Here is a 22,996-nt window from a genome sequence, read left to right as displayed (position 1 = left end):
ATAAAAATTGGAATGAACAGGTTTGTTGCTTTTTCAATACATTTGCAATTATTTACAAGGCAAAGAGGAAAAAAACTATTACTCTATGATCTAATCAGTTTCATGGCGCAGATGGATAGACCGTAACGATCCACGAGTTCATAAAACTTCTGTAGTGATGACTTCAATCATGTAGCAACATAACTCTGTTCCTTAAGCCAAACTGTAAGAAGTCTGGCACGATACAAAAGGTCTCCGTAGTTACAGCAAGCTCTGGCATAACGTATGTGTTATACGCAGATACTGAAGGGATGTTGCCACAGATGAAAGGAAAGTTGACAACACATGAAAAATCATTGCGTTTATCGTATATTTTGGTCAATAGCTTTCCTTTACCATTGATCTCGAAGTGTTGATCAAGATATGAAGCTGACTTTATAATGATTGTAGTATACATTATCTCAAGTTTACAACAAGGAAAAGGATGTATAAAAAGATTTCAACAGTGACATAATATTAGTTAAGTGATCAATTTCCTACTTTTTAAGCCCTTTTCATGATCTGTATGATGCAAAGTTTCGAATGAAGTTCATCAAAATGGCGTTGTTGTATACGTTACTATCTTTAAGCTGTATTCATGTAGCTGGAAGTAAGTAAAATAACCATTATTGGTCCAAAAATGACATTTTATAGCTTAATGATATTGATTATATCTTATATGATTAATTCAAAATAATTTTATAGCTTTCATTGTAACGGGTAGTTTCCGCGGATACACAATTTTGCGTTCTGGTAGGGAGTATTAAATTCTCGCGGTTTACTTTTCTTGCCTTCAGATTAATGTAATGAAAAGTATATGTAAACTATATGGACTGAATTTTGTACTTTCATTTTTGCGAACCACACTATTTTTGTGAAAAAATAGATCTCTCTTTACGGTACTACAAAGAAATATTTATAGTGCCCAACGACTATATAAAAAGGAACCTGGACATTGTTCTTGCTGATATAATATGCATTAGCACACCCTGATAGCGCTCTTGGTGTAAATGATATTGATTATATCTTATATGATTAATTCAAAATAATTCATTCAGAATTTCAGAATTCATCTTGTCTTTTCATAGAAAGGGGATACTTCCAAGCAAGTACCAGAAAAATAAAGCATGGTCATTTTTGAGCTCTTATATTGCAATAAAAGCGAGAGTTGGAATATAAGGACTCTTGTACATTCATTACAAATTACAGTATACCTGAATGAAATGCTTTTTTGCTCTCTGAAGGTTTATTCGACACTCTATAATTTGTTAAATGCAAGTCTTTTCGTTATTTATATTATCATCATGTTGCCTACGAGTGATATTTTTGAAAATGCTTTGACTGTTCATGCTGATGCAATACAGTTTCTTCTTCTGAAATAAATAAGCATATAATTACATGTATTCAAGTCTAGACACGGATTAGGCGATATACCATATTTGGAAGAACAGAAAAAAATATGATATGTATAATACAGATTCTGATTTAACAAACGAAATAAAGAATACGAGAAGAAACACGAAATATTTTGAAACAATTAAGCACTAAGTTAAGGCGCTCCAGTCAGATAAATGTAACTTGCTTAAGGGAGTTCTATTTTTTTTTTAAATTGAATTGTTTTTTTTTGTCGCCTTTCTTAAGTAATCAAGCAGAAATGTTTAGGGAATGAAAATCAATAATCATGAAACGGCTTATCAGGTAGGACCACCCTTAACCCCCCTTTAAAAAATGAGAATAAAAAAGTAAAACAACAAAGAAATTACGGTGTCCTTTTTCCTTTTTTTTCATTTACTGTTTTATCAATATGTTATCATACTTATGAATATTTATATGATTTATAAAATGGTTTACACATTTTTACAAAGAAGTTACAAAGATCATGTCTTGTAAACCCAACACTTTTAATTACAACAATTGTGTAAAGAGGAAATTCAGTGAACTCTGTGTTTACAAAATCCATTTGTGTATGATTTATTTGTTGGTTTGGGCAGTATTCCGGTTTACACAGGTCCAAGATGAATACATATTGACATGAATGGACTACAGGCGATGTCTGATTTATCCAGGTTTCTCCTATTTTATAATTTTGTTCGGATAGGTCTCACTGTAGTACACAGGAAAAGTTATAATTAACACTTTGTCATATAAGGAAAAATTTCTTCCTTTCAGAAGGCTTAGTAGTACAATTTCCGGCAAAACAGAGGATTAAATAATTTACTACGATTTTCCACTATTAGTTTCCGAAATAGTATTATCCAATGATTCATAGTTAAAACTAATTATTACAGAAATATGTTCAGTAATAGCACTCATTGATTAAGAAAACTAATATTTTCAGGAGCAGGACACGTTTTGAAAAATATCTTCTATGAAACAAAAAATAATGGATAATAGTGGACAAAGTCCTCAAAATACTAATCAAGACGAAATTAACCTTTGACCCATTGATCTTGGAAGCACTGAGAGCCTGATTTCAGTCTGACAGAATGTTTATATCCTGCGAAACTCTTCAGACTTCCGTATTAGAGTATCCAAAGTTAACGTATACAGCTTTTGGGTGGTATAAATTTCACATTTACACCATATGCCATCCACCATTCCCCAATCCCCATTGCCTATTTCTTATCAGATATTTAATATATATGTTTTTAATTTTTTTCAACATTAAACTGTCATTATTAAAAAAAAATGTTTAATATATTTTCCATACGAATGAATACTTTAAAAACTAATTTCCTCATCCTCCCCATTAAAAATCCCCTACCCCATGCAATAACCTAACCCTCCATCCCCATTCCCCATTCCGCATCTTCCATTTACCACAGAATGGAATATTTTCCCATGCAAGTACTGTTATTCCGTATGATGGTAGGGTCTAAATCGTGTAACCGTACCGGTACTCGAACCAACTTTTTGTTTTAGTTTTAAAATATTTTTTTTAAGTTGGAAGATAATGTACTTTGGGGCTTTTTACGTTTTTCCACTGGCTGTCCAAGAACCTAACTTGCTTTGGATTGATATTTGTGATGTAACGTGTAGGTTGGAGAAAGTTCGAAATCAATTAATTTATTTTAACAGCGTGAATAATCGAACGTTTCTGCACAGGGTATATATAATAATGCAATTTACTAAAACTTTAATCATATGGGAACAACATGACCCGCATACAAGCCTCCTTTTCAATCTGCTACAATCTTGGACGTTATAGAACTAATGAAACGACATATCTATTGATATGCTATCTCTGATTTATACTTTGTTAAACATGTCCAATATTAATTAAGATCTTTCATGGATAACTAAATGTAAGTGTAGTACCGTCAGAATATGACAAACTATCTGCTAGGGTTCTTATAGATTTATTGAAGATTAAGAAACACCCTGTAACATAATAAACACAAACTTAGACATTGACAAAAGACAAAGACAATACACATAGCAAGAAATTCACATACAAAGGTAGATAACTCTCTTGTTACTTGAAATGAAAAATATAAATCATTCTGTCAAGTCAATTCACTTTGAAATTAACCATTTATCTCTAAATGTATTTAACTCATATTCGATTTCCAAAACTATCAAGTCTACTTCTGGTAATGAATTACTGTGCAAAGTCTTATAATATATAACACTTCATATCACTGATTTATACTCAGTCACTCAAATGAAAAATTACAAGTTAATCATAAAACAAAAAAGAAAAACAGTCAATTTAAACAAAATACACATGAAAATAAACACACACAAAACTGAGCACAGCTTACCGTGTAACTGCTTACAGGCGCCTAGATTGCTTCCTCTCAGTTAACCAAATTATTTAAATACAATTCATACTGGAGCTGAATAAAAATAATAACGACTCAATAAGTCTATATAGTTGAATAAATTTAATAATACTTGATACAAAGCAATAGCATAAATATCAAAATAAATTCTGTATACTTAGATCCAATATCTGAATCTTTACCTATAGTTATACCTATATCTCATCTGATAAGATACTTTTAAGTCTACACTTTCAAACCAGTGAAAAGAATATCCATATTCATTCCGAAAATCATACGTATTTCATACCAAAAGATAAAACTATAGAAAGTAGAATGCATCAGAACAGAATATAAAAATTGTAACTTACCTTTAGATATGAATATCCATAACTAAATAGAGAGACACTGCCAATACAAAATGTAAGACTAGAAATTCAATATGTCTCCTCAAAGAAAAATTGAAAAGTGTAACTCACAAAGGAGTTAATACACAACCAATCAGAAGAGAGAGAATAACGGTCCCAGGATGTACAGTGTGTCTAAATGAAAATCGAAGTACTGAAATTTCTAAAAGTCATAGTCAAAGTCTAATATGCATCCACCAACAAATATACACATTTATAATATTTATACATATAAAAAATATCAATCATATCAAATCCATATATACTGCAATATTTTAATAAAAAAACCTTCAATAAACTCACATGAGAAACTAACCAACTGCTAAATAATCCCTACATTCATTTGTTTCTTTCCAACATTATTTTGTTAGGCTAGATGCTTTTGTTTTCCATTCTGTTAACGATAACATCTTGATTTCTTAAATACATAAATTGTTCGTCTATGAAACGCTTCAGAATCAATGTTCTTTTAGTCAATTTGTTTTGAAGGCAAGTCAAACCATGAAAGAAGTAAGCCAATCTTTAAACAAAAACATATGTACATGTAATTGCTATGGCGGTTGAACAACCCAGCAAACGCTGTGCAACCATGGATATCATTATGTCCAACACCAAAAACCTTTTTGGGAGTGTAAGAATTCACAAAAGCGTGGACTAGACCCATCATACAAATAAAAATGCATTTATGTTTAAGCTGTTGTTAAGCTACAAGCTTTAGAGACTGAAAACTGCTATCAGACATAAATAAATGCTGAAATATTTTTGAAAAACAATATCAATCAGTTTGATATTAAAAAAACAATATGCAGTTACAGGAATAAGTAAGATCAACAATGATAATTAAAGATAAAAAAAATACAAATTCCAACACTCACAGCAGTGGTGTACTCGAACTGATCTTTTTATAATTTGCAGGAAAAAAAATGTATTATGATAACAATACAACCTTACCATGTTAAACAGTTATATTTGGTGATATTAAAACTATTAAGATTTAAAATATTTCCACCATTTTTTATATATAGTTAACAATATCAGACATAAAATTATTCTTGCATATGAAAAAGAAATTTGCAAGTGTATAGTCTTACAGTACCTGTATGGGATAAACTGCCCATTTTATGCGGTATTGGGCAATGGGGCATGGGGCATGGGGAATGGGGCAATGGGGCATGGAGAATGGGGGAGTGGGCAAGGGGGATGGGGCAATTGGGCATGGGGCAATTGGGCATGGGAATTGTACATTGGGAATGGGGTATAGGAATAGGGCGATGGGGAATGGGGGCGAGGAAATAATTTTGATTGGTCAATCCAAAACATTGTTCTGTTTGTTTTTCCGTAAGCAACGTACCTATCTTAATTCTATGACAGCAACTTACAGAGTTTTTTTTAAACTTGTTGTAGAGTAATTTTTAATGATTACAGGTGTCGGAGTTCATTTTTCATGGATATTTGTACGTTTGTACAATATTTAATTTCTGGTAATTATAGATCGAAAATGTTCGCGCTCATACGATTTTTAAACATAAATCATTTTTGAAAGTTTGGACTGAAACAATTTTGTATCGGAGTCACTCGCATGATTTTTTTTATTGAGAAATTAAACATATTAAGCAATAAAAAATACCATTTTAAAAATAAAATGATGGTGCCCTTTCAATTGGCAGAAATATGTCATTTGTCGCAACCTCGAAAAGGATAATAATATTGCCATGTTTGACACGCGGGTATGCTAAGGAGATTTCTTGAACATCTGGTTGACGTCTGATCACGCGCACAAAATGTGACGTTTTAACTAGGGAGAATTTTTTCCGGAAGTAACCAAAATCTTTGTAAATAATAAATAAGAATATTTCTAGTATTAAATGTAGTCCTTGTTCTTTTAATTTATAAAATTAACGATTGAATAAACCCTCATCTTTATGAAGAAACACAACATAACAAAACTGACAGCATTTTTTGTATCGATTTTGACGTCACAGAGAAGCTTGAAATGTCAGAGCACCTGATGGAAACAAATAAGACGTCATGTTTGCATTCACCGATACATTACACTTTGATCATCGACGAATTCTGAAGTCATATATGTTACCGGTACAACAATTCTCCAAGTTTGGGTAAGTGGTATCTTAAAATCTCTTTGTTTGGGTATAAGACGGTTGTAAATATGTGCGGGGCCGCCTGGTCGGGGTTCATTCATCACTGACCTACTAACATACATCGAGCAACTGTCATCAGTTTCAAAAACGAAAAAACTTCATCTGCTGAAATGTGTATTGAAATGATAAATATATTAACCCTATCGCAAATTTGTAAATTGATACAAGTAACTGTCTGTTTATTTTGTCATCTTTTAAGATTTAATCAAATTGTAAAGTACTTCTTTTAAACACACACTATCTAAACAGGAATGCACATTTTTGTTTTCCTTTCAATAATATATTCAATGACTTGTCAAATTGTTGTTTTATGTGTGAAGAATTATTTAATTCATTTCTACCCGTGTGGCTGTATGCGTTGCTTTTCAAATGACTGACCAGTAATTTAATTGCATGAAAGAAATGTTAATTTGAATTTTACTGTCTTTGTTTACAGAGATATTTCCCAACTCCAAGTTGTTTAAAAACCATGGACAGCAGGGTTAACTTTACTTATGGTTGATAGTTCTATAACTTTGGAGATGAAATATCGATTATAGAATATTACCGAACTTCAACAGTTTTCACATGAGACTGACAAGAAACTTGTCTTATTAATTGTGAATATTAAATTAAAATATTCCTTGGAACTTAGATGCAGGATTCAATTTTGATTTCAAGAACTGTTTGCAAAGTTAACAAAAGGAAGCATTTACTTGCCATAATTCATGTGTACATTGTACATGTACATTGAAATTAGATGTATTAGTGAAATACAAGTAGTTATGTGTTCAATTGAAACTGTATTTGAAAAAGTTTTGTACTAAATTGTGTTTTAACTGCATTCCAATGATGGATGTGTTAATGGAATCATATCCTATAGGACATGTACAGTGATCAATTTGATTAACATAACTTTCTATAATTGTGCTAACACTTCATATTGTTGTGTATGTATACCTTTTGAAAATGTATCCATACACAACATTTTTATTTTGAAAATAAAATGCTAAAAAACTTTTTTAGCAATTTTTAGCAGTTCTGTTATGTAAAATGGCGTAAGATCTGTTTGAAATAAAAGAAATGTGAAATAAAAGTATAAAGTGATGTTTAAATCTATTACATTATGTAAATATGTGTAAAATTGACAAACAAAACAATAAAAACCGTAAAATACAGTAACCGCTCTGTGGTCACGTGATGTAATCACCGGTTTAATCGATCGGTTTGACGGATCGATGACTGACCGGAAACTGATCGGTGACCGATGACCGATCGCAATTTTTGTTGCACGGATCGGTTCAGGTACTGTATCATTGAACTATTTTGTCTATTTATGAAGAAAAACACCATAATGTTGTTCTTATTTGGCAAGTTGTTCATCAACTTAAAGTATCTATGATGATACCTCATATTCCTTATAAAACAAATACTTTAGAGAGTTCACATTGTACATGTACACTCATGCAATGTCTTAAACATATCACATTTACACCAAATACTAAGCCGCTACATACTAAGTTATTTTAAAACTTTCTATATTCATTTATGTAGATTTCGGACAAAGTTCTAATGTAAGGAAATATTGCCACAAAATTGTTGGATATGGAATGTTTCCTGCGATACCATACAAAAAAGGGGGATAACCATGTTTTGTTCAGCAGAAAAAAGGAGATATCTTTAACACAATTATTAACTTTTCTGCAAGTCATATATCATAAATAGCTACAATATTCTATGAAAAATGTTTTATTTTTCACAAAATAAGAAACTGAAAGCATAGTATGTTATCGCAACTAAATCGGTTGTTCACACATATCCGTCACATGTCAACGCATCTGAGGTCGCCAATGCGTTTGTTTCTATGTCGCCGCTATGTGAAAAAGTATGTGGTTTAGAAAATGCAAAAGTGCAGTGGTATGCGCTTTGTCGATTAACCTAATTCATACTTCACTTCAAAGAGTATATTTCATTTTACCAGAAAACTGCTGCGGGAAGTTATCTATCGATAGCATTTTGTTTTAATATTCGTTAAAATAAAAGGAAACGCCAAAATATCTCATCTCTTGCAAGTTACGAGCCATTTTTTAACTTCCATGTAAATGTTTCAGACTTCCCGCTGCACTTCTTGACAAATTTGTATATTCATTGACCTACCATTAAAATTGGATCTACAAATTTGTCATCTTCCCATTGCACTTTAGACATTTATGTGGTCCGACCAAGGATTGAGTAACCGATCACATGACTCATTGTTATTGCACATTTTGACATTTGTTGATCTTTTTGTGTTTGGGAAGTTTCATTTTATGCCCATGTATACTTAAAATATGAACGCCGACGAAATTTCACGTATTAAGATGAGTTTAAAAGTAGCTTGTTTTCGTTGATGAAAATATGACAATTTTTGACATTTCTCCTCAACACAGCCGCGCAGTTTTAACAATATTTGTAGTTCATCATTAAAATTGAAACTGTTCGCATCTTTACAATCTGCAGACACAACAAGACATATGATGCCTATTTTGACAATTTTAACATTTTAAACGATAATATAAGACCATAAAGGTAATTTCAAGTTTTCACACTCATTCAATTTGCAAAAATATCTTATTTTGAAGAATTTGGTCTGAAATATATGTATCACAGCCATCAACATAAAACAGATATTGACAATTTTAAATTTAAAAAAAAATAATTTTATACTAATATGTATATTAAAAGTGTTGGCACACATGCACTTTGCAAAGATATGTCATTTTGAAGAATTTTGACTGAAATCTGAGTGTCACAACCACCAACCAGATACTAATATTGCCATTTTCAATATTTTAAACAATAATTTTGAACAATTATTGAAATTAAAATTGTTAGCACCCTTACAATCAGCAGAAATATGTCACTTTTGAGAAATTGGACTGAAATTAATGTGTCACAGCCACAATTATGTTGCTTATCTTGACCATTTAAACATTTTGAACAATGATATATGACAATTAAGGAAATTTCAAGTGTTTGCACTCATTCAATTTGCAAAATATACCTCATCTTTAAGAATTTGATCTGAAATATATATTTTACAGCAATCCACACAATATTTCAGTTGACAATTTTAACATTTTGACATTACAATGATATCAGTCCATTGAAATTAAATTTGTATGCACCAATACAATTTACAGATATACGTTATTTTGTGGAATTCAAACTGAATATGTATATATTTGGAAATTGACGTTTTCCCATTTTAAATTTGAAATAAAACAAAAATATCCATTTTAAAAAATCATTTTAGAAAAAAATTTATTCACTATTTATACGTATATCTATAGTTTTAAGAATATATATTTTGCATGAATTTCTCCTGCATCTCAAAATGGCGATAATACATGTACAATGTAAACAATGCAAATATCGCATGAATTCCGTAATTCTCGAACTCGGCAGCGAGATTCTATAATCAATATTGATTGCACAAATCTTTCTGCATTCTAATGCATTATATGTGTTTGATAAAACGAATACTTTACTTTTTTCTTTTCGGAATGGGGAATAAGCATTGGACAATAGGGAATAAGTCGATGCAATGGGGGATGAACCAATGGGGGCGGGACAATGGGGAATGGGGCAATGGGTATGGGGCAAGTGGAAAGTTTATCCCATACCGGGACTGGAATGTACGGTAGGGACCAATGTTATAGCGGTAATCAAAAGAATGTAATCCAGGGACAAAGACCAGACATGGAAAACAGACATACACAACAAAGAACATGAAGTAACTAAAATCATACATACAAAGTAACAAAAGTAAATGAGCAACTCGGACTCCACTAAAAACTGGGAGCATGGACCAGTTGCACCGGTAGGGTAAGCGTCATCTGCTTTTCTAGAAACATCCTTCGATTTGCTCATAAAAAGTCAAGTCTGGGGTAGACAAACGAGGAAAGGTGAACTATGACCCGTTGAATAAATCAGTTTTCATGGTGCTGATGGATACATCATAACGATCCACGAATTCATGATGACGACCATAAAACTTCTGTAGTGATGACTTCAATCTTGTAGCAAGATAACCCTGTTCCAGAAGCCTATTTGTTAGAGTTCTAGCGCGATACAAAAAGTCTGCGTAGTTTCGGCAACGTATGAGTTGTGATATGAACACTCCATACGCATGAGCCGAAGGGATGTTGCAACAGATGAAAGGAAAGTTAACAATTCTGAATGAAAAGTTATCACGTTTGTCGTAAAGTTTGGTCAATAGTTTTCCCTTACCATCGATTTCTAATTGTAGGTCAAGATGTGAGGCTGACTTCACAGTGTCTGTAGTATCCTTTATCTCAAGTTCTTTTGGGTAGATGCGATGTATCAAATCCCCGACATTAGGATTGTTTAAAGATAATACATCATCTATATAGCGGAAACTGAGATTGAAGGATCTAGCCAAACAATATTCTTTCTTTCTGATCAAATCAGCTATAAAGTCAGTCTCATAAGAGTGAAGAAATAGGTCAGCAAGTAAAGGAGCACAATTTGTTCCCATTGGAATGCCGACCGTTTGTTGGAAAACACGTCCACCACACTGGACAAATATATTGTCGATTAAATTTTCCAGCATTTTGTAATTTTATAAACAACTTCCTCTGTATATTTGGAAGATGATTTGGAATTATTTCTTACAAAGTATGAGGAATCTCTACCAAGAACTATATATTTGTATCTAGGTGTACCATCTTTTTTGGAAAAACAATAATTTTTAATGTTTTTAAGTCGAAATTGTAACTGAGTATGGGGAATCGAGGTATACAGTGTTGAAAAATCATAGGTTTTAATGCTATTATATTCAGATAATAGTCTTGAACTAATTGTCTCCAAAAGATCTTTCGAATTTTTCAGGATCCACATTGAATTAATACCACTACGGGAGTAACACGTTTTGTGGTAGGACTGCAGACCCTCTTTGACAGTTGTGAGTATAGAAGTTAAACGTCTTGAAAGAGGGTTAGTGGTACATTTTCAAATCCAGCTATGAAACGTTGTTTGTATGGATTCTTGTGAAGTTTAGGAATCCATTACATAGACGGTAAATCACAATGATCGTCCTCGGTAGAGAGACCAAAAGAGGATAGCACAGATTTATGGTTTTCCACAATCTCTTCTTTGGAGAGAGTGGTAGGAGTATAGGTCGTATCACTGCTATTATTTTCTACGTCTACCTCTGATAATAAACATTGGATATAAAACGTTTTGCAGACAAAAACAATGTTGTTTTGGGCTTTGCTGGTAGGACAACATATTTGTCATGTATAGTAGACAATGATTTTGCTACATCGGGGTCTTTGAAAACTGATGTAGCCTTGGCACTCATTGACCTACTTAAAACTTTCATTCGTTTCAAAATTAAAGACCTCACGGCCTTTAACCACTCTGACAGAGAATCAATGTCGTCTTGTTCTCGTTCTATCCATTTTCTTGCATAGTCCTCGACGGCATGCGTAAAAACTTTAAAGTTATAATTCCAATTTTATGGAGCGTGGTTCTCTGTACTTTGGACCTTTAGAAAGGATATTACGTAGAGATTCGTTTTCGATAATGGTTAAATCTCCAGTAACGACGTGACCAGAAGGATCATACTTGAAGGGAGAGGTTTTGCAAGAACAGTCAGGTGGTTTAGCCTTGAAGTCCTCAATCTCGAGGTTCTGCAATAGCCTTTTATATTTGAAAATTTTGGATGCAATGGGTGAAGAATAGGAATATGAAATAATTGGTATGGATTTGTCTTTGAAATATGGGGGAATTTTGTTGGAAAAATTTTTGTGATGGAGTATGTTAGCCAAATTAATTGCATCTATACCTTTGTTGACAAACGGTAGTGGAAGAAATGGTCGTTTTTCGTCATCTTGACTTTTCACACAAGAGTCTGTGCAAACCAATATCCAAAATTATGGCATAGAATAAAGTTTGGTTCTAATGTGATGAAGTCCAAGAGGTTTTTGTATGAATTTGTGGTGTTAATTCCCGAACGATGACCGCACATTCTTTTATTTAATCGTTCTTGTGTTTCTTCGACCTATATTAAACCACATAAGTTGCATTCTAATCCATATTTTAAGTTTGTTCATTTGCAACGTAAGTCATCGTGACTTCTTGTATGGAAGGTTTTGTTTGTAAGGGAACTGGAGAAGTAAGGGTCGGTTATAAGAATGTTGCATGTTTTGCAATTTTTAATGCCACATTTTGATATGGTACAATGTGTGGTTCGTTATCGTTGTAGTCAAATATATCGTTTAAAGTGATGGAACATGGTTTGATTATTTTAAAATAGTCAGAATTTTTGTACTGGAATAGAGGATCTGTAGACTGAACGTGTGATTGGGTACTTTTATTTGAATTGGTCGGGGCACTTTCAATACCAGATGTGAGTGTGCTAAGATTTCCATCTGAGTGTCCGATCTGCTGTCAGGTTCGGACCTTTTTATACTGGGCGACGCCCGAGCAAGTTTTTCTTTAATTCCTCTTGTTAAAACCATTATGTATTTTCAAAGATGTATTTTCAAATTAACGATAAATGTAAATCAAGTAAGTATGTATATATAATTCTAAAGGTTTTAATCCTCTTATCAGAGTCGGTCAATTTTTGTTCGTGAGTTACCTACGTAGGGATAAACATCAACATCTCATTTTTTTTTTATATTATCATGTCTGTAAGTAATGCTTAGTAAACAATTCAGGTAAATAATAGGCAAATTATAGATTTAAATGGGGTTTATAGAAATGCTAATGAAAATGATTATTATTTATTGTTTATGTTCATTCTGTAATAGATAGTCCTGGTGAGGTTTACGTTGTACCAAATCAACAAAAAATAGACATTATTGAGGATGACGACTTAGGACCGTTAAATTGCTCGGCCGACTGCAACCCACCCTGTTCAATTGATTGGAGAACCAACATTACTGGAAAATTTACTGTGATTTCATCTGGATCCGCACTCAGCATTCCAGATATCAAAAGAGGTCAATCAGGCGTATATCGTTGTAAAGCTACCAACCAAAGCAAAAGATTTACAAGGAAGGACATTCTAGTGAATGTACAATGTGAGTATTCTCAAAAACACACTTTATTATAGTTTTCTGTAAAGGTCTAGTTGTTTTTCAAAAGTACCTCAATACAACACTAGCGCTACAACATTGCTACCAATTGATATGAGTAACTACATTTTAGAGTTTTACTGACAAGATATGTTAAACAATCTTTGCTTTATAGGTCAACGTATAAAATAATTGATAATTGAATGGAATGAGTTAATGATATGACAACAATTAATAAAAATAATGATAATAATTAGTTTGAGGAACTTATTCCGTCCACATGAAACATATTCTAGCAGTCTAGGCATATTTAGTCAAAAGTTACTATTACAAGTCGTCCTCATTATTGACATACGTAGTTATTTGATTTTAAAAATTGTGATTAAATATCCAAAATCTACTGTGACGTAATTGATGAGTTTGCATTATTGATCAAATATTGCTACGGCTTGAGTAACAAGAGAAAAAATTTATATCAAATGAAGAAACTGAAAACAGAAGATATGAAATCATAAATCTGAAAATAACTTTGGTTGACAATGCCCGAGTGTCAAAGGAAAACAAATTTGAGCGGACATTTTTAATTTACTACACACGAATATCTGGTAAATCATTATAGCTATAATTTCAGAATAACGCAATCTATCACCAATTTTACAAGCAGGGATACTATCTAGTCAAAGTAAAATATTGTGTTTCGGTATGCAAGATAGAATAATAGCGCATTCATATTTGCTAAATGTATATATCCATACATTAAGATTTATTTTTAATTTAATTGTCCCTTTTTGCACATTATAGACCCACCTCAAATCGTTGAAATCAAATTGAACGGAAGCAAAATTTTAGAAGGCGGAAAGTATTCTTTTCCCGAAACAAAGAACTTAAAAATCACTTTGGTAATAGATGGGAACCCGGCCGAATCCACTATATTATTTTACAAAGCCAGAAAAAGCAGAAGTCCTGTCAGGATTGACAAGAGAACAGCCTCCTTCTACACATTCTATCATAATGGACTGACTTGTGAGGATTCTGGGCAATATTTCATAGAGGCGTTCAATGGTATAAACATAAGTACGATTAGGACAGTTGTACTCAATGTTCAATGTAAGTGATTTCAGTAAATGAATGGAGAATCTTAATGGTAATCAAAGTATTTAAGAAGCAGTCTTTTAATTCAGTGATTCATGCATGTCAAAAACCCTTCGAATTCATTTTTATTAATTATCACATAACTAGTCTTAGATATTCATTTGCATTGTCGTTGCACTTTTGAGAAAAAATATGTAGATTGTATCCGAAATGTGCACTCTACAATAGTTACTGTGTTTCATTTTGTTTGATTTGGTTGAATTTAGTGCGAGGTGAATGTATAGCAATCGTTAGTCAAACGTTCAGTATATGTAGACAAATAAAAAAATGAAAAATATCATTTGTTCGGTGGGTTTTCCTACTCCATGAACCACCTCTACATTAAGCGTGTCTGAATTTTACTTTGACTAGTATTTAAATTCATTCACCCTAGTTACCTTGCAAAAATCATCTATTGGTTGAGTTTACGCTTAAAAAAATCTACCTTACTAGGTTTTGAACTTGCTAATCTTGACGCAGTCCGCAGTTTCCGGGTATCACTAAGCCTTAAATTAATATATATATAAACAAAACGGACCATTTTGTTTTTATTTTTCTCATTTAATATTCGTCGGTTTTCTCGTTTTAAACTGTTACACAATTCAAATCCGCAAAAAGTTCAAAGATGATTTGTCGAAATCGAATTATCCTTGATCATATAGCAGTTAAAATAAAATGTTGAAAATCACTTAAAAAACATTTGATGCCAATAACACATATTTGTACTTTTCCTTATTTCAAAATAGCCTACAAATCCCCTTTGAATATACTAAAATGGAATTGTGTATTTGATCCCCAGGTAAACCACGATATATTACGTTCACAACGACCACGAATGAGAATGGTGAAAATATAACTGTTTTCATGATAGCTAACCCAACTCCTGATATATACTGGATCAACAGTAAATACAACGAGTGGACTGTTCAGGAAGGAAGGGACACCTATATACATAGAGGATTTACTACGGTGCATTATAATGAAAGCCTTAAAAATGATCTAGTACAAATTTGTAATGAATTAGGATGTACAACCGAGATGGTCAAACTGAAAGAAGGTATACACACCGATCGATTTTGTGTGAAATTAGAATAGTATCTACTAGGCAATCACTTTGTTTACATTATTAAATGAATAACTTTTTTGCAGAAATAAAAAGAGAACGCTTTTTTCGATACTATGGGGATTTTTCATTAAAATCAACTGTAAAAAGTTGTTTTTCGTATCCCTAGTGTAATTCAGAATTTGCACTTTTATTCTGAAGAAGTCGATAACGAAACTGTTTAGACATAACATAACATCCGTGATGCTTAACTAAAGCAACGTAACCGATTGCGCCTACATCCGCGTATTGCCTTGGCAAATAGTGATGACAATCGCGAAATCCAAAGCTCCATTGGGGCATTCGTGTCTGGAATATCTTCAATCATTTGCATGTATTAAAATAGTTGTAAATAATTTTCTTATGTTGAACGTATTAAATAGTTTATTGAAGTACAAAACATAGCATACAATTCACCAAATACAATCTTAATCTGATTTGGTTTTTTAACAATTAGACTGACAAAGCGCTGTCGGTTTTTATAAATTACTGTACTTGTTTATTTTTGTCGTTTACTAGATCTTATCACATTATCCAAGTGTCGTCAATTTACCGCACATGAAACATTCCGTGATTTTAACCAATGCGAAGTTATCGCGTGAAAATGCCTTGATTAAAAGATTGTTGTTGTATTTGTTCAAGAAACACCAAAGATCCTAGCAACCAACACATATACAACGCTAGTATGTGGGTTATCTGTAGCAGTTGCTCTTTTACTGATATCAAATGCCGTGTTCCTTGTCAAGTGTATAATGGGTTTGTAATTTACAATAGAACTTCTACTTATATTTTAACTATGATTTAATAATATTCCCCTAGTCGAATTAACATAACAACGACAGATCAAAGACGTTTTAAACTTTTCATACAACAAGTTTAAAATGAATCATTCAACTGTTAAAACCCTATTGTTTCCATCCTCCTGTCAATGGTAACAACTACGTAAGTACCTGTACATATAAACTAAAGACAGCGATGGTGGAGGTGTAGAATTTTTTCGGTCTTAATTTTTCATATATTTGCGTAACTTAATTTCTGACTGCTTATAGATCTATATATTGGTGAAAAACGTACATTTTTCTCTCTGTGTAATAATTTAAGCAAAAAAAAAAAAAAAAAAAAAACAGATAACTCTCGGAAAGCGCCAATCTGATATACAACATATACAATCTTATTTTTCGTTCCTGAATATGAACTTTGTGGGTTTTGACATGCATGATTCAACTTCTGTCAGACTTCGATAAAAACTGCTACTTAACAAGGTTTGCTTCGATACATGTCATATGTAAATATCGACTGAAACCGTCAACACCATTTTGATAAACACGATCATTGCATTCGATGATGGTAGTATACTACTTGTGGTTGATATTATTCCATTAGAATATGGTTGTTGCAATCACAATATTGTTAATATCCGATATTTTATACCATTTCCTTTAGATGGGAATCCACAGTAAATTTAAAGTCAGACCACTTTATAAATAACATATATGTATGGACCGTAGTGTGATATTGGCTGGTGTTACTAGAAAAATATAGGATGTTAACTCTACCAATGCAACGGATTCATGCGCAAAAATGTATTTTTATGGGGTTTTGTCTTCTTGTTTGTTTCAATGTGCGTGTTTTAGGTTAAAAACTGGTTCTTTTTGTTTCCCATTGACCAAGGATGAAAAGAAAAAAGTATGAAATTAGTCGTAAGTTCTGATTTCACAATACTTTTGACGCCATTACTTACGAATAATTATCATTGATGAGTTTTTGTGAAATAAACTGCTGGCTGTTATTTCCGTTGATTTTTGAACAAAACAAATTTGATTTACATTTCTGTATTTCTTGCACAGACAGAAGAGAGAAAAACACGTAAGAACAATTTAAATTCCTTTTTTTACTTACATTTAGAACCTTTTATAATTTAAATCGCAAATTTGTGTCAAATTTAGCATAGGTTTAATGTATTCCAAAACAATAAAAGGAAAATACTTAAATAAAGTACTTTACTATATATGTCTCAAAAATTATATTTATTTACAATCCCATAACAAATTAAGAGAAGTAGTTTCGTATTATTTCCTTTTACAATGTTATTACAAATGTATTGCATTTACCTCTTGGTGATTGTCTTACGTATTTAGGGCACTATTTATTTTAATTTTAATTGGAAGATTGTAAAAAGTGTCTTTATCTTTACAAGATGTGTAGTACAGAATGTTTCTTCTAGACCAGAAACACCACAGACAGGACGTGTGAATATGGATAGGGCGATACTAGGTAAACTTTACTCTTTACTAATAGGCACTTCGTTATAAAATAGAGTTTTAAACATGTTCAATGAAAAAGTTAAACTGTATTGGGGTTAAATAAAAAAAAAATGATGTAGACATTATTTCAAATAAAACAAAATTGAGCCAATGAAGTGTGTACATATATAACTACCTCGTTACTCGAACTGACATCTTGTCTTTCGTAACACCCCCATATTTCCTTTGTTGATGATCTGTATCTGTCTTGGGGAGTGTGAGTCGTGAATCAATAGAGATAAAGGCTGTGAACTATTGTTTTGAAAGATAGTATACAAATATTGTCAGAATATCAAATATTTAAGTAAAACAAAAAGGAAAGATCAAGGGAATTAGGATTCGGTTGGTAATCAATGGAATATATACTATCCAAAAATAACCATTAGACAGAGTAATAGACACGCACAACAAAGGACATGGAATATAAAAAATGCCACGTACAAAAAAATAAATAAATGTAATTGAGCAACCCGGACTGCACTACAACTGTGAATATGGATAGATTACGGGTACACCGATGGGTATTGGTGATTTCCCCCTTTTTTCTATACATATTGACGCTTGCACATTTCTTCATATCAATGATTTCTTCATATGTCCTTCGTTTATTATAACACGTTCTTGATTTTTCCTCCCTTTTCAAATAAGGTTTATCACACGTCACACCTTTCCTAAAATAAACGTAATCCGCCATTTCAGATGTTATATGTTATACGATTTAACCAAACTTTTAAACATTTCGGTTTGTTTTTGTTTTTAATAAATGTTAATAATTTCAATGATTTGCCTTTGAAAAATATTTTTTTTCAATAATTTATGAAGTGATAAATGATGGACTGCACGACAATAAAACAGGCTTGATGATAAAGTTGGTTGTGCCCATTTATTGGATGTTGTTTATAAATCTAGAAGAGCAGCGGGGATCAAAATAAACAAAAACTACTGGAAAAATAACGATATTCGAAATATGTATAGGTAGCTAAATTGGCCGATTGGTCGCTACTACCCAGGTCTAAACAGGAAGGGTTGAATTCTGGCAAGGAGTGAATAGATTGGCAGTGTGTAATTTCAAAGGTGTACCGATTCCAATAGGTTGATTAATTTTTGATCATAAAGTATTGAAAGCACAAAATTATAAAATGGCATGAAAGGAGCATCATAAATCGAAACCCAGAATAACTGAAAACCATTTAAACCTGATATTTTACGTCAATTAAAATTCAATTTGTACCTTGGTAAAATGAACCTTTTTTAAAGGAACAGATTTTCGAACGTAAAAGAAAGTTCGGCTAAGGCATATTTTACTTTAGTAATATTTCAGATGACATAATGGACGGTGTAGTTTTTGGTATCGAACAGGAGCGCAACATTTTGTTTTATTGAAATGATTTTGTATTTGATATTGCATTTCGCTTTAAAATACTGTTCATGTAAATGATATTTACAATAAACATTCCTTTTGTCATTGGTCAACGTTTTTTTTTTGTGTTATTTCAGATGACGAAGAAAGCAGGTAATTCAAACTTAAGAATTTTGACTTAAGTCTAAATTTGTTTTTTTATCGAAACAAGCGGAAAGAGAATCGTTATATATTTTCAACAGAGAATATATGTTGTAATATTTAATGACTAAATTGAATCCTTACACATTGGGACTTGTTACATAAAAATATTGTAACAGGGCTGTAGTTTTACTCTATAATTCGAGATGACACAATGTACATAAACATATGACATGCGAAAAGGCCGTCAGTCTTAAAGTAATGAAGATAATATGGGGGCATTGCCTAAATCAGCGAGCACCGTGAGCTTTACCATATATGTACCGTCTGTGCGAGACTCTTTTAAAATATTAATGGACATTACAAATGAGGGGTCGACCCGGATGAATTTTTTTGCTTCCCAAGAGCAAAGCTTTTATTTATATTTAACCAGCAAGCAAAAATCAATATGTCTATTTGAAAATCTGTCCTGTTAATTAACGGTGGGTCAATAAACAACTTGAACAATTTTTCCCCTACAATTCCAACCCCATACCCCGTTTTCCCTCGCTCTCAAAATGCTCAATAACTTTATAGCAATTCGCAATACTTTACTTTTTTATCCCTTAAGGGCGTCTCTAGCAACATCTAATTCAGAGTTGGCCTGTCAGATCAATCTGTACAGATACCGAAAATATTATAGTTCTCCACGGATAGTGGGAATATTTTGCACATATTATGTGACGTAAACAAAATTCAGATGACAGCTGCAAATTCCAAACAAGAAAATGATTGCCTTTCCTATTCTTAGAAAAACTATAGTTCGATTTTGATAATATAATCGGAGTTATATTTTTTTTCGAGGTGGGTTAGGTTCTTGACAGCAACAGTTGAATAGCGGAAGTACACGTACATACATCCACGTGTTCCCCGAAGTTTTTATAAACATAACATTCACTTCTATAAATAAGTAAAACAAATTAGAAAAAAAAGATCTGAAAACTATCAGAAAAGATAAATCTATTTTTACTGAAACGTAATCTTAACCTTAATTTTTTTTATTTGTTGGATTAAAGGAAATGATGAATTTTCTCCGGGACATGACTTTTTTCCATTATCATATTGGGGAACACTTAGGGAAATTTAGAAAGTACACGTAATAACAGTAGAGCTCAAACCGCTTTGCGGCGCTTGCTATAAAAGGCTACAATATAAAAAAAATCTGTGAGAGTTCATTTATTTGTGGGTACCAGATTTCGTTGTTATAGGACATAACGTCAGTTATTTGAAAAATTTATAGTACAAATGAATGGGAAATTTCCTTTTCCTTGGGAACTTAATTTAGTGGTTTACCAAATCCACGAAAAACACTACAATTGGTACCCCACGAACAATAATACTTTCACAGCAGTCTAGAATTATTTTTTCCCATATTTAAATTATTTTTTTACTTTTCATTTTATTTCATATAACGTGTTACATATGTCTTCGTCGCTAAATTTCAACATTTTCCACTATCAACCATAGGGAAAGATATGAAAGATTTCAAAATATACACAGTCAACATATGTACGACGCATTGAAAAACAAAAATGCTAAAGGTATGTGTAAGATTAATATTCAATATGACTATCTGATACTCTTTCAGGCCCTTATTCATTTTTTCGTAATATTTACCGACTTCGTTTATTATCTAAAATGTGCATATTGTTTTCAAGAAAAAAAGGACATGGTTAAGCGAGAATATCAGTTTTAGATTAATTTCATATTTGTTTATAATTTTTAGTTTATAAATCACATGTTTAAATTTTGCATTTTGTTATTTTTAGAAACTAGAGAACGATTGTATTCCAATGTCAACGTACATGAAAGTCAAATGTGATCTGTTTTGGTCATCCTGCATTTGATACAGGAGTTGTCTCAATTTGATTCTGTGTATAAAATATAATGTATTTACAGTAGTAAACTCTTTATAATAGTAAGGAGCTGAGCAAACATTAGTAAGCGATCCCCTTCTTATCCATTAATATTTTACCCAACAGATTCTAACTGGCTTAGATTATAACATAATTGTTTGACTGATTGTTTGTTTACTTTTATAAATTTATGGCTCCTCCTACCGGATCATGATGCTTTTTTTTTGTATTCATATTATACGGCGAATAAGATGTCGTTGACCCAGCTTTTCACTTCGCTGTATAATATGAATTCAAAGGAAGCTTCATAATCCACAATCCCCGAAACTGAGGTCCTTGTATCTCCTCCGTCAAACAAACACCTCTGCCACGCATGCTCCACAGGGATGAAGACCAGATATGGAAAACAGACAGACAAAACAAAGAATATAAAGTAATCTGTTCTACAATTTAAAAAAGGAAGGACAGAATATCGTTTTTTGCCTAAATTGTGTTCTGAACAAATAAAATTTTCCCCAAAAAAAAAAGGGTGGGGATGGGGGGATGGTTAGGGGTCCTGGTGGTGCAATTAGTAACACTGAATTCATACATGCATGCTGTAGGTCTTTTAATTGTACATCTTAGGCCACTTTAACGTGTTTTGTTCTACAATTATACGAAAATCTTCGATTCTTTGGTATTTTAAAATCCAAAATCAGGGCAGATTGAAATTGGATTGATTATAAATTAGACTAAACTTTTCTTAATTAAGTTGCTTGGAATAAGAAGATTATGTTGGTATTTTTGTTATTTTCTTTACAATGAAATAAAATTTTCTGAATCATTTAAGATACTCTCATAATTTTAATTTTCGGGCTGCCAATTACAGCGATCACGTGACGCCCGTCTGTTTATCCTTTAGAATAATTTCTTAATGAATAAGTTCGCTACTAATTGGTTCGTTGGTCGATGCCTGATTGGTTGAAAAAATAGGTGATAATCTAAAGACCAAATGCTCAAATGTACATTACCTACAGTGCATCGATACATGGATCCAGCTTCTGATATTTTCATATTTGTCCTAACATAAGATTGCATGCAAAATCATAACTTAATTTAAGGTAGTCATATTTGTTAGATATAACGTAGATTAATGATTTTAGTTATATCATCAGATTCTGACATAAATATTGAGTATTTTTCTGAACAACTTTAAGAAAAGTACTGGATACATGTATTTATGAAGAAACTCAAACAAATGAAGAAAAAATATAGAAATATTTCATGGAAACTTATATGTTTGTGCCTGTGTCTTACTACGGAATAGCTATTAAAGTAAACTGTTTTCCGAAAGATGGAACGTAGCGGAAAAAGTGGCAAAACTGTGGTATCAAATATTTCGATTCTTATGTAGCAGTAGATTTTGTTCATAATTTTTCGAGCCATTTATAACATTTATTTCAATTTATCTAGTTCATGAAGTTCCATATTAGTTTTTGATTTACTTCTTACACTAGATATTACATATTTAACTTGTTGATTGTCGTATATCTAAAAGGGATTCAGGTAATCTGAATTTCGAGTTAATGCTAAGAAATTGTAATATTCAAATTGTGAGATTGACGAAGAATAAAAGTAAGCTGTTTATGGAGTAAAATCATTAAAACAAA

The 22,996-nt window shown here is 32.1% G+C and overlaps 1 protein-coding gene across 4 annotated transcripts; it reads left to right on the top strand.

The window, feature by feature from the left end:
• Positions 1-514: 514 nt before the first annotated feature.
• LOC148617048 (peroxidasin homolog) lies at positions 515-22,996 on the top strand. 4 transcript variants are annotated; one of them, XM_088584333.1, is made up of 10 exons: positions 515-628; positions 13,149-13,421; positions 14,217-14,477; positions 15,346-15,603; positions 16,291-16,404; positions 17,496-17,514; positions 17,846-17,922; positions 19,449-19,464; positions 20,959-21,032; positions 21,261-22,996. In XM_088584333.1, the coding sequence occupies exons 1-10, from the start codon at positions 562-564 to the stop codon at positions 21,311-21,313; spliced, it is 1,212 nt and encodes a 403-aa protein (XP_088440459.1). In that variant the 5' UTR covers positions 515-561; the 3' UTR covers positions 21,314-22,996. The 4 variants fall into 4 exon arrangements, with proteins under 4 accessions (XP_088440459.1, XP_088440458.1, XP_088440456.1 ...); XM_088584332.1 differs by having other exon boundaries at positions 14,217-14,522; positions 17,873-17,922; XM_088584330.1 differs by having other exon boundaries at positions 14,217-14,522.

Source organism: Perna viridis, chromosome 5, assembly GCF_037379345.1.
Source record: "Perna viridis isolate PV_CMFRI_1.1 ecotype Kerala chromosome 5, ASM3737934v1, whole genome shotgun sequence".
Lineage (NCBI taxonomy): Eukaryota > Metazoa > Mollusca > Bivalvia > Mytilida > Mytilidae > Perna > Perna viridis.
The sequence above is the reverse complement of the archived record's forward strand: the minus strand, read 5'-3'. Positions and strand labels throughout refer to the sequence as shown.